The 13,254-nt window shown below is 36.8% G+C and overlaps 1 protein-coding gene across 1 annotated transcript; it reads left to right on the top strand.

Annotated features, from left to right (window-relative positions):
• The first annotated feature begins 814 nt into the window (after positions 1 to 814).
• arpc1a (actin related protein 2/3 complex, subunit 1A) lies at positions 815 to 9,321 on the top strand. The gene is made up of 11 exons (XM_038285302.1): positions 815 to 1,102; positions 1,709 to 1,802; positions 2,060 to 2,164; positions 2,771 to 2,993; positions 3,466 to 3,573; positions 3,727 to 3,830; positions 3,920 to 4,028; positions 5,603 to 5,678; positions 5,756 to 5,949; positions 8,303 to 8,393; positions 8,476 to 9,321. The coding sequence occupies exons 2-11, from the start codon at positions 1,739 to 1,741 to the stop codon at positions 8,512 to 8,514; spliced, it is 1,113 nt and encodes a 370-aa protein (XP_038141230.1). The 5' UTR covers positions 815 to 1,102; positions 1,709 to 1,738; the 3' UTR covers positions 8,515 to 9,321.
• The last annotated feature ends 3,933 nt before the right edge of the window (positions 9,322 to 13,254 follow it).

Genomic DNA, 13,254 nt, shown 5'->3' with positions numbered 1-13,254 from the left:
TTATAAAACCCTCCCTCCATGAGGTAGGCTCTGCTTATACAGGGTGTCATGCAAAGGATCGTGGACGGGCGGCGGCTAGGGAGGTCAGGAGGTCCCTATGCCAACTGCATACTGCTACCCGGTCTTAGCTCCTTGCTACCAGAATTGTTCGGACAGCGCTTATTACGTCCCCCCCATTTCTGCCTTGGCTTAAGTGTCCTTACTGATTTGAGGGATACGGACTGAGCCTTGACCATTTTAAAAGGTGCCTTAGTTGGGCTCCAATTCAGAAAGGGGATAAGTGAGAACTCAGTAGTTCGGGGTAAATCCCTTCATACCCAGGATTTTGTGTTTCAGAAAGGCTGATAGACATTATCCCTAAACAAGTTATTCCGGCAAGATAGTTAGTGAACCAACTTTTGTTGATATGAAGATTTCTATAAGTGAGACCCAACAGAAAGAAGGCCTCAGAAACCATATGTCCTTTATTAGCATGTTTATTATTCTAGCATGTACCAAATAATTACTATTCAACCATTCATATGGTTTAGAAGAAAATATTGCAGAGCTGTAAAATCTCGCTTGAAAATGTTAATTGCACAGAATCAATATAAAAAAGGCAATTTTATTATCTTTATATGCAAAAAATTGTTGATTTTTAGATTAATTACACTTTAAACACATCTATCTATCTATCTATCTATCTATCTATCTATCTATCTATCTATCTATCATAAAGTGTTAGGTCGATTTGCATGTTTCCATTGGAGCCACGGGGGGGCGCTCTTTCGCGCAGGCTGTGCTCGCTGTTGTAAAAACATTCGCTGTGAACGGGTTTGTTCACTTTGAATGTAACCACTAGCGTGACGATGCTAAGCTAGCTGTCAGTCAGGTATCAAGAGGGTTTAGCTGTCGAGTTAGCCACCGGATGCTCTCGCTCTCGCCTTCCTGGTCTTCTTGACATTCCCTCTACATTCGTGGACCGAATTCGTGTCGACTGACCAGAGTCCGCGAATTCAAGTCCACCTCTGATTTAACCTCGGTCCTTTACCCACTAGGCTCGTGTGACTTAGCTCGCCGGCTAACAAGACCGCACACTCGGACACAACCCCCGGCCGACGAGGTAAGTTGGGCTCTGGTTTTGGGAGGATTTGATGCTATAGCTAAGCAGTCCGCTCTAAGGAAACACCGAGGTCTGAAAATACATGGAGGACAGGCCTTATGCTAGTAAACGGTTACTTTGGAAAGACACGGAGCGACCTAAACTAGCTTCGTCTAAACGGCTAGAAATTTGTATAGCATTAGCCATCTTTTTAGCTAGCAGTTTCAATAAGGTGTTTATAAGGTTAAAGACTTTTCGCTGGACAGCCACCCTCCCCCCGTCGTTGCTAGCTAACTAGTTTCGCGGTTGCTCATACATACAATTTTTTCCATATATCTGTGTGTGTGTTTTTATTTTTGTAGGTTATGTACGCTGATGCTAATGTGTGCTATCTTGAGGAGTTATCCATAGTTCAGTGCTATAAGTTATGTGTAATCATTAATTCAGCTAATTACTACTAAACATACTCAAAGTTCTGTATGCTTAAATATTTAATGTTGTGTTTTTAGTTGTATATTGTGTTTTGCCAGGTGTAATTCCAGGAGCTTAATTTCGGTTTAGTTGTTCGCTCCCTATGAGTTGTCTGTCGCTATCTGCTAACTAAGTTTTTGTTTTGTGGCCGTGCAGAGTTGCATTTAAGGACCACACCCAGAGAAGATGTCCCTTCATCAGTTTCTATTGGAACCCATCACCTGCCACGCGTGGAACCGCGACAGGACACGTAAGGCTGAACCTAGAGTGTATAAAAAAACACCACTAACAAAACGGTTCTTTATAAATTCCAACTACTGTCTTTGGCTGCGTGTCAAATCCCAAATAATAACGGCTGTTAATGTGTGAATGAGTAACAAAAGGTGAACAATATGTGTCAGGATGGGCTTTGTTTCAGTCTAAGCACCCACTGGAATCTGGTCTAGCTGGTTTGTTATCCTTATTTTCATCACACTTGTTGCTTTTCTTTTCCTTTTCTACCTTCAGAAATCGCCATTAGTCCAAATAACCATGAAGTTCATATCTACAAGAAAAGTGGGAACCAGTGGGTGAAGACTCATGAGCTGAAGGAGCACAATGGACACATCACAGGTATGTTATTTTACACCATAATTGACATATATGTGTTAAAGTTAGTAATTAAATAAAAAAGATATTTTATTGTTTGACCATATTTAGTGTTTTTGTGCTGTTTGGAGAGTAACAAAATTTTATTTCTAAGGTTTGGATTTTAATTTTTTTTTAAAGAAGCTTAAAAATGTAAGATTTTTTTTTCTTGTCTATCTTAGGAAATATATATATTTCTTACTTCTTATCAAAACAATTTCATCCCCACATGGATTATGAAGATCAAATCTCTAACTGTAATAAAATGATAATAATCTGAATATCTTTTTATTTAAACAAAAATGCCTCTATAGATACTAAAATAATGTAGAGCTTATTATATTTTTTCATATTGCTACATTCATTGGTTATTTAATACAAATAGACACATTTGGAAGGCAAATAAAAACCGGTTTACTTGAGCAGACTGGTGTTATTTTTAGGGTTGGTTTACCTGTGACCTCCATTTAAAGACATAGTTCACTCAAACTGCATCATTATTTTTCATAAACATGTTTTTTTATTATTATTATTTTAAAGTCTTTTTTAATTGTTTATCTTTTTATTTTATTTTTTGTTGGTTTCCTTTAGGTATTGATTGGGCTCCCAAAAGTGACCGTATAGTGACATGTGGGGCAGACCGTAATGCCTACGTGTGGTCTCAGAAGGAAGGAGTGTGGAAACCCACTCTGGTCATCCTCAGGATCAACCGGGCGGCCACCTTTGTCAAGTGGTCTCCGCTGGAGAACAAGTTTGCCGTTGGCAGTGGAGCTCGACTCATCTCTGTCTGCTACTTTGAATCTGAGAATGATTGGTAAGAATGAAATGAAAGTTTTGAAAAAATTTGGAGTTTTACTTTATTTCAAGTTTTGAAAAATGCAACAGAATATGGGTAGGGGTTATTTACTTTTTTCCCCTTTTCTTTTACTATGAAGAATTGTGATTTTATTACTTTTATTCCCTTTATCACTGCTGGAGTTGGTGTCTAATTTCACTGCCTTTTTAAGAGTATCAAAGAAGAAGAAAAAAATCACAGCTTATATTTTTTTGCTGTTAGATCCACTTAGAGCATTATTTTATGCTGAAGTTGGTGCTGTTCTTAAGCTTAATGTTCAAATTAAAATGATCAGATTTTTTTATTGTACAGACTTTGATTTTTGATTTTTTTTTTTAGATTGCATATCGTAGGATTTCATCTGCAGCAACAGTGATGTACCGATATTTAGTTGGGTCTCTTTCACGGAGTTCCCTTATTCATTAAACTTCTTGCTTCTCATGTTGGTCAGGTGGGTGAGCAAACACATAAAGAAGCCAATCCGTTCCACCATCCTCAGTCTAGATTGGCATCCCAATAATGTCCTCTTGGCTGCCGGCTCGTGTGACTTCAAGTGCAGGTACAGTTTGTATAAAGTAACAAAGGATTGAAAAACCATAGACAGAAAAAAGCAAAGCTGCAGATGGTAAAAAGGAAACTGTCCAACCCCGTTTTCCGCTAATTTTATTTTCCTCGTCTCTGTCTTCATTTTCTGCTCCTTCTTGATCTCCAGGGTTTTCTCAGCCTACATTAAGGAGGTAGAAGAAAAACCAGGCCCCACACCCTGGGGCAGTAAAATGCCATTCGGGGCTGTACTAGCAGAGTTTGGTGGAGCAGGTCAGTATTTTTGTCCTCATTAATGGAAATTCAGTCTATTCTAAATGGGGGGGAAACATCAGCATGTTTTTTCTTTCCCCATGCTGTAGGTGGAGGAGGATGGGTCCACTCCGTCTCTTTCTCAGCCTCTGGGAACCGTCTGGCCTGGGTCAGCCATGACAGCACCGTCACTGTGGTCGACAGCTCTAAGACTGCCAGGTATGATGTGTGGTTTTTGTTTTTTTTTGTACACATAGAGGGATTGCTGTTACCTCCCAAAATATTGTGGGTTTTTTTTATTAGTTTTGCAATATCAAACATTTCTAGATTTTGTTTAATTTTTTTATGATGTCATATGGTGCTTAACTCTTAATAAGAAATGAAAATAAATGTGGAGGTCTGTCTTTGGGCTGTTGAAATGATGTCTGCAGATTTAAAAACGGCTTCCATGGTTCTGTTGTCCTCTTTTCTGGCAGTCTTGCCATGTCATAGAAAGTGTGCCATAGTTTTTCACCTTTATGATGGACAGACTGGGTTCTTATACTGTCCTACCTTTTGGAGTTTGATTTGAACAGGGGTTTTGAGACTGTAGAAGTATAGTAGAAAGGAGTTTGTTACTCTTTTTATGTTTCCAGTATTTCTAGTCAATGATTTCTAGTCAAAATTCCTACCATGATTTGTTTAATTTTTCCATCTTTCTTTTTTCCATCTTTAATTTAGAAGAAAAATCCTTGCTTAAGTGGTTTTTAGGTTTGCTTTATTTTAATTTCTATTGGCTATTTAATAGATATTTTTTCTATTGTTTTTTTCTATTCTCCATATTTGTTTAGAGCTTTTAACACATTTAGGAATTAAAAGAAAAAAAAACAATTTTAAATGTAAAAAGAGAAAATTAGCTTAAAAAAACATAAGAAGGAATAGGTTTTTATTTGAAAAATATTGCAGTTAATGACAGAGAGCCTGTCTTAAGAGATTACCTTTTTCAAACAAATACTTTAATAGATTTACAAGTTTTTTCACCATTGACAGTGGGGCATATATTCTTGCACATGATCTTGGGTAAAGTATCACTTCAGTGATCAAAGAGTGCACGGATGCAAAAACATGAAAACACTGTTACAAGAACACAGCAGTCACATTTTATGAAGCCTAACATAGTTTATCATCAATCCAGTTTGTCCACCAATAAATTCCAGCTGTTAGTGGCTCAGTATGGGGCAATGGTATCTCCATGTCTCTCCACTGTGCAGCAGTCTGCTTTTCAACAAACCCTGTCTGACTTTTCTTTCTCCATTGTGTTACAGCTAAACTCTAACTTTAGTCATATCTGATTCATTTTCTTGCAAAAACAAGCAGACATTTCTCTTGCGATATTTGGAGGAATTAATCCTAAAGGTCCAAATTTTTAAGTTTACATTTTGGTCCTCGCACATGGAACAGCTTCTATCAAATCACACCAAAATATGTTTGATTAAAAAATCAGATCATGCAATTTTCAAAACATGTACACATTGATGATGATACTCTGTTATTAAAGTGTTTTTCAAAAGTACTTGGTATTACAGCAAACAGTGCTAACCATTGTCCAGCATCCAATCAATGTGTCGTTGTAAACCCCATCTACTGAGATGTCATCTAGGCTCATAAAGGCCAAGTGAGGTGTAATGCTTGAGAAATAATCATTACATTTGATGATTATAGGAATTGATGTGACCCATGCTATTTGTATGGCAATCCCCTGTAATTTTTTTAAATAGAGTAAATCTGATGTTGGTAAATGTCTCTGTTTCTAGTCCCTCACAGCTGAAGACAGAGTTCCTGCCTCTACTCGGTGTCATTTTTGTCTCGGAGAACAGTTTAGTAGCTGCGGTGAGTTTTAAACACTGATACAAACAATGCCCAGCCAGGCATGAGCCATGATATTTATCTGCTATCCGGGTTTTTAGGGCCACGACTGTTGCCCCATGCTCTTCCGTTGCGACGATGGCGGAGCACTGACGTTCGTGTCGAAGCTTGACCTCCCCAAACAGAGCATCCAGAGGAATATGTCTGCCATGGAGCGCTTCAGGAACATGGACAAGAGAGCTACCACCGAGGACCGCAACACAACCCTGGACACACTGCACCAGAATAGCATCACGTAAGTCTACACAATACTTTAATTCATTCATTTATTTATTTAATTTTTTGTTTTGTTTTTCCAAATTCACTTAGGTAAAACCTAGGATGTAGAATATCTGTTAAAAAAAAATCCTCAAGATTTGTTTTTTGTTCTTTTATTATTTTTATTTTATTATTAATAGCGTACTGAGTAAACCTCATTCCTCACTTAGATCTGTTTCCATGGTTACTTATACCTTTTGTTTCATAACGGATAGGATTGAGTTGGATCAAATCCCAGTCATTGCAATATCATTAATTGCAGTATCTAAAGTTTTAAAAGGTTTTATGCATTCATGCTTTTGCAAATCGTCAGTGCATTTGACCAATGGGATGGACGATGAGACTATTGAGGTTACCGTAATGGTAAAAAAAGAGAGTCAAGATCATCCTCTGAGTTTTCACCAATAGTAAATGTTATCCTGATAGCCTGCAGCACTAATGGTTATGCAGAATTTAGGACTGGGACTTTTTTTATTTTGTCATATTCTAAACATAACACTAGTATTGTTTATTACTATTTCAATTCATACAGGGGCATGTTGGACACATTCATGTCTTTATTCGACTGACATATTGATGTACGTATTCACTGCCTTCTTTGTATGCAGCATACTTCCTGTGAGATCCACCTAATTTACATTAGCAGTGATATATCTACGGCCTTTATCCCTGCTACACCTTCCTTCATTTTAGCGCCATGATTTTAGGTGGTAGTTTTACTGAATATTTTGGGGTCAGTCTCATTGAGTATTTTTCCATCTTTACAGAACTGAAATATCAAAATTTACTGAAGTGCTTTCTACAAAAACGAAATTGTGGCATCCCTTTTGGGGTAACAAACAATCTTTGTTATTAAGAGCAATGCACAGCAGAGCTTTAGGATGCACATTAAAAAAGTAACCTTTTTTTTCTTCTATGAAATCAGAAATCTGCCAAAAAGGCAGACACACAAATACATATACGAGAGCTTTCATTTAATGCACCTAAACTGCTCTCCACGCACATTTTACTGGTGCAGATTTACTACCACGAGACTGCAATATGTTATGCTCAGGGCTCGCTTTCCCCGTGCCTGTAGCCTCTCTCCTACTCACCATTTCTGCACGTTTATCTCAGCTTTTGTTACTTTGAGGGTGGTATCCAATGGCTACTTTTAGGAAATCCAACCACTAAAGTCCAATTTATGCTTCTGACGCATTGCCTCTGCAACCGTCAAACCTGTCTCTGTGCACGACCACGCCCCCTGCACACAAAAAAAAATCCTGACTACGTGTCACACCGTCGCAAATCTCTGCAGACCTCAAAGCGTATGCCTTTGTATGCCTTTCCGGCTGTCTATGTGGTTGTCCTTCTCGTTTCGGTGCCGGGGCGCACCATTTTTAAAAACCGAGGAACAATGGATAACTACGACGAAAGGTTAATTGAGGAGATTCGGAAGTACAACCACTTGTACGATGCTTCAGACAAATTATATAAAGATGCCAAGGTTTCTGCCAAAACAAAGTTCTCGTGACCGTCCGCCGAAGTTCTCGCGAGTTGTCGAATAGGTTCCCCCTTGCACTTTGGCGGGAAACTGCTGTGCTTCCCTAGAAATCCCAGACCGACGGTGCAGAAGCATACCAGCAAAACTTGTTGGCGACCAGACCCAGACCTGTGTGTGGTTGCAGAAGTTTAATCTGCCCTTAAGAATGCACTGTTTGCTTCCTGGTTGTGCCTAAAACAATAGAACTATCTCAAGTCTAATCACTGTTGCCTGCAATAGTTGAAGTCTGACTTCAAATCTAACAGCCATCTCTGTCATCAACTGACAATCGTATAAATATAATCCTGGATATACAAAATGGTAAACAGTAGCTGCAAACTGGCTGTAGATGTTTGTGTTCAGCTCAAAATTAGTATTGGGAGTATAAACAGTAAAGCTAACATGAGCTTAGCCCAATTTTAAAGAATATTGCTACTGCTGTCAGAACACATTAACAACTGACTAGCATGCACTTATGTGTTTGAGCTGAGTCTCTTTGTACTGAACCTGTAAATCATTAAAAATGCTCTTGGAGAGTAGTTTATGTGTTTTAAGACTTCATACATTTTTATTCTTGTTTCATATCTGAAGTAATGTCCCAATTCCTTCAGTTTGGTGTGTTGTTTACCTGCATTTGAACTGCCCAAAAAAATACAGATTTTATTTATTTAAATAGATAAACTCTTTCTGTGATTCTCAAAAATAGTGTTGACGGCTTCACAGAACCCACCACTACCAAGTTTCTCAATATCCCACAGCATTTACTTAGCAGCCTTCTCCTCTAACCTGTATTTTTCTTCCTCTGCAGCCAAGTGTCTATCTATGAGGGAGACAAAAGGGATTGCCGCAAATTCTGCACCACGGGCATTGACGGAGCAATGAGTATTTGGGACTTCAAAGTAAGCTTATTTACACATTTAAGGTTTGTTTTTGCTTTACAACCTCTGGTGTTGACATGTTTTGTTGTTGTTTTCTCCTCAGAGTCTAGAAGCTTCTATCCAGGGTCTCCGCATCATGTGAAGAAATCTTTTGAATAAATGAAAAATCGCTGCTGCCTCACTTTTCCTCTTCTCACCCCAATTCTCACCCCACCTCCCCTCATTGTCTCTCTCTCTGTCCCTCCTCTTGTGTGGCGCAGCCAGCAAAGTACATAACTGACCACCCTAACGAGTGTCTGCTGAAGCACTGATCAGACCATTAAACACTCTTCTGGGCCTGTCCTTTACATGCTCACAAACACACTATACTCACTGAGCTAATGTGTGAGATCACTACTTTCTTTTTCTTGTTTGCTTTTAAATGAAGGTTAATCAGATGCAGAATGGGAACGTCTTCTGACACGTAATAAACGTGATGTGACATGTGTGTATTTTTTTTATGTTCTCTAACCTCCAGTACCAAAAGACAAACACTAAAATGTGTGTTTTATCCCCCCCCCCCAAAAAAATAAATAAATAAATAAATACAGACTGTGTTCCACCTCACTCCAATCTGATCATGATCTCCAGTCAAGGGGTTAAATAACAGTACACTCAGCAAAGCGATTGTTGATCCTCACTGAAGGATGGTACATAATATTTAACAGATGAAACTGTCTTTTTGATTGAGACCAGGGGTTATTAATGTACACGTTGACAGTTGCCCTAATGTAAACCTGTAGAGGATCTGATGTTTGAAGTGGGGAGCAGCCTTTAAAACTGTGCAGCACCAGGTCTGGCCAGCACTAAGCTCTGTAACTACCACACTAAATCCACAAATGATGGAGGATTTCTATGTAACTGATCATGAGGTAGACATGAAATAAAGATGAAGTACATTTACACACAACTTATCTGAGTTTTTCTTTGTGTTTGTTTTCCGACTGAGTGGCTAGCAGAGAGTTTTACTTCAGTTGTGCAGGTTTCCCTGCTTCCAGTCCATCTCACTGCGCTCTGTGTGGTTGATTTTTGCATTTCCATTGACTCACTGATTTGTGGATTTAAAGCTTCAAGTCTCATTCCCAGATGAGATCACAACAGTTTATTTCAGCCACACACTTTCCTCCTATAAATCGATTGCATGAGTTGTTTAAAACTTAGGGGTTTTATCTGTAATATATGCACCCGGACAGTTGGATTTTGTGTCTGATCAGCTGATTTACATTAATTACAAACATTTACCTTATTCAGAATGTTAATATTTTTCTTTTATACCAGTCCTCATGCACGGTTTATGATAAAGTGAAATGTATCTGGACTTGTACGGTATTATAATTATTAGTACCAGTACTATCTGTTTATGACGGGGCTTGATACATTTTTCTTATTTTTAAATGCACATTAACCATGGCCCACTATTGTCACACCAATCTGCTGTTTTGTCAATATATTTTCATAAGGTTTGCGCTTTAAGCTCCTTTCATTTGTCCCAGGCCACAGTATCTTGCACTAAGCAACATTCTGGATACAGTATGTCATATAGTCCTGTTGGACTGTTCACCCCTGCTCTCCTAGCAACAGCAGTCCTTGCATAACTGGCTGAGCGGGGTGGAGTTGTGGAAAAGTGCCGCTGTTTACTTAAAGATATGTGAAATATTCCAGTAAAATGGTAAATGGTCTGTTTAGACCTTGCCCTTTGTTCTTTAAAAGGTAAACTCTTTGGTTTTACATAAGCTGTAGATTGTAAATACATATTTTTTTATGTTTATTTACAATTTCATCTCCACTATCACTTGTGAGTTGTAACTTTTGGCCCATATTAAATGTTTAAATAGTACACTGACTGCAGTTTTGTTTGCAGTGCAATAAAAATATTGCTAGAATGATGCAAAGAAATATGTGTACTACAGTTTGAACTAGAGTTGTGTTACTTGATGCAAATGGTGAAACGTGTTCTGATGTAAAAAAAACAAAAAAAAACAGAGCTTTGATTGAAGGCACTCTTTGTATCAGCATTACATTGTGGATTGGAAGCTACATTGCTTTGAAAAGGAGGACAGCACACAGGGTTGTGGGAGCAGTCTACCAGATCTGGAAATCCGTTTATGCTGCAGGCATGTGTCTAGAACAGGGCCAGACACATCACTACATCCTACCAACCTAAGAAATTTACTGTTCATCCAACTTCCACCAGGAAACTGCTGCATTAAGCTACTGTACAGTAAGTCCAGGACAGTTTCTTTACTTTCATCCACCTGTAGTTAAATAATCACATCCCTTCACACACATAGAAGTCCTTCACATGCCACCTTCCACTTTTAAATACACAAAAGCCCCTATTGACACGAGCCCATTTCAAGTAGTCTCCGCATTTCATAGACAAGATTCGCACAAGCTGCACTTCATGTTCATGCAACATTTCTTTGTACTTATTTTTTATTTAAGGATATATTATATTCTGCATGTGTTTTTTTTCCTACTTTTTAAGATTGGTTTCTATTTTATGTTTTTCCTGAGGATGTTTATATTTTAATTTGTCTCTTCATATTATGTGTGCATTTCAAACCAAAGGTCTGCAGAACTACATTGTTTTATGACAGATTTCTTTTATCTGTTTTAAAAACTCTTGACAATATCCATTAATTTAGGATATACATTTGACTGTCTTTATGATGGCTGCCATAATTAATCAAAACAAAGTAAACAAATAGTAAGTCAATACACAATCTAGCATATTGGTAGAAAAGGGAACATGTCATTAGATGGATGAGGGATACAGATATACACATGATGAACTTACCTGAAGCTCCTTTATATATAATTTATATACCACTGATTCTTAAAAATGGGGACGAAACATGTCCTACTTTACATTTTAACAATCTATACATTAAACATGATCTACATAACTTAAAAAATTATATCTAAAAGAGCAGTGCATACAAAAATCTATTTTTGCCAACTTTTAAAACAATTTTGGGGGGCTTTGTTCAAATGTATGGCCTGTAGTTATAATGGTCATATAAATTGATGTGCTCTGCAAGAGGTCACCATATTGGCCACCCCACCCCCCAAAAAAATAATTCTGGCAAGTAAACATACATTTAAAAATCATAAATGTAATTATTTCCCTACAAATATGTCAAAGTTGTCCTCAATTTCTGTAAACCTGGTAAGTTTTTTTTTTTTTTTTTTTTCAAAAATCATTGCTAAAGGGAATTAAGGTAGATTTGTCTTTATTATTAAATAAAAATAAATAAATAAAAACATTGCTGACTCTGATTTAGTTATTTGTTCATTTGAAGCAACTTCTTTTTTGATTGAATGATTAAGACAAAAATGTCCTTCCCATTAAATGGTCCAATCAAAAAATGATATTACTTCAATTAAAAAAAAAGCTGCTTTAAACAAAAAATACTTGAGTTCTATAAAAACATTTTTAATCAAAGAACAGCAGTGTTCAAATGTAATTTATCTGAGTCTCAACTATATTTTTGCGTTCCAATACTTTTTTCTTTGAACATTTTTTTTTCCATTTAAATAGCATTATTTATAATTGAAAATATGTTTTGTTTGATGGAACCTTTTTTTATTTATTTATTTTTATTGAATAATAAAGACCCAAATCTACCTTCATAGAAATTGCATGGCCTGTACCCCTCTTCTGCTACCTTACTCTGCAAAAATACACACGGTCTGCTAAGATTTAAATTTTTGCATATTTTAAACAATGTTAATACTTCTATGGTAACAGCTGTAACATGTTGGCACCTTTTCCTGATTTTGAGAAGTAAGTTTAACTTTTGTGGACTAAAGTTGAGTATTTGAGGCTACTGGGGCAGCCAGCATGTGAAAAAAAAGACTAGTTTAAGTGTCCAGTCCATGTCTTGAAGGGGAAATACTTTTTGTCAACTCCTTCAAATTCTCTGCCTGATGGAGCTGAAATTTGGGTTTTCAGAATACAGTGAAATCCCAACAGAAGTTTTATTTTAATTATTTTATTGTATTTTAATGGAGAAAAATGTTACCACATCATCTTTCAGGATTTTGGTTTAATATTGGACAGAAAAAATGTTATTTCTATTGCATCTGACTAGGGTTGTCAAAAGTATCGAATCTCAAAAAAGTATTGATACTTAAATGTTGTATCCGGATACAATACTCGTTTTTAAAAGTATCGATACAGTGCCGTCACCAGTGGCACCTAAGCAGTCATTCATCTAAAGTGCAGAATAGTTGAAAATGCACTTTCAGAACACTGTGTGATTGAATAATGCTGTGCACTTTTCAGTTTCAGACTTTTTTTCTGTAACAGGTGCAACTGCTGGGAATTATTTTTGTTTAACTGGTTTGGCTAGTGTCATTGTTATGTGTGCAAAGCATAGCCAAGGAAGGAACACTTAATTTCAATTTGATAAGTTTTTTATCAAGCTTGCTTAATATTATGCACAGCATACAACCTTTATTGTGTTTATTTATTGTATTTTATTTATTAATGAAAATATTTCTGTAGATTTTTGGAGTCTTTGTTTTTATCCTTGTGGTATCGAAAATGGTATCGAGTATCGAATATTTTCCTTAGTATCGGTATCGAGTTGAAAAGTTTAGTATCGTGACAACCCTACATCTGACTGAGTTGACAAAAATCTACTTTTAGACTTGAATATTTAAATTTGATCAAAAAGATATTTTGTTTATAATCTGTTCCTTTATATGCTTAGACATTTCTTTACAGAAACATAGAATTTCAACTAATAGTTGGCATTTGAAAAAAAAAACTTTTTTTCCAGTAATCTAAAGAATCCCTGACATCTAAATATTGTTTAGTTTATTTCAAACATGT

The sequence above is a fragment of the Cyprinodon tularosa genome, unplaced genomic scaffold (genome assembly GCF_016077235.1).
Source record: "Cyprinodon tularosa strain WSP-4 unplaced genomic scaffold, ASM1607723v1 ctg21, whole genome shotgun sequence".
NCBI classification, from domain to species: domain Eukaryota; kingdom Metazoa; phylum Chordata; class Actinopteri; order Cyprinodontiformes; family Cyprinodontidae; genus Cyprinodon; species Cyprinodon tularosa.
Note: the sequence above shows the minus strand (reverse complement) of the source record. Positions and strands in the feature narration are given on the sequence as shown.

Bases quoted from the DNA above. Each gene is read 5' to 3' on its own strand.
- arpc1a (XM_038285302.1), top strand. From the start codon at position 1,739: ATGTCCCTTCATCAGTTTCTATTGGAACCCATCACCTGCCACGCGTGG. The intron at 2,165-2,770 runs GTATGTTATTTT...GGTTTCCTTTAG, and splicing joins GCACAATGGACACATCACAG to GTATTGATTGGGCTCCCAAA. The intron at 3,574-3,726 runs GTACAGTTTGTA...CTTGATCTCCAG, and splicing joins TCGTGTGACTTCAAGTGCAG to GGTTTTCTCAGCCTACATTA.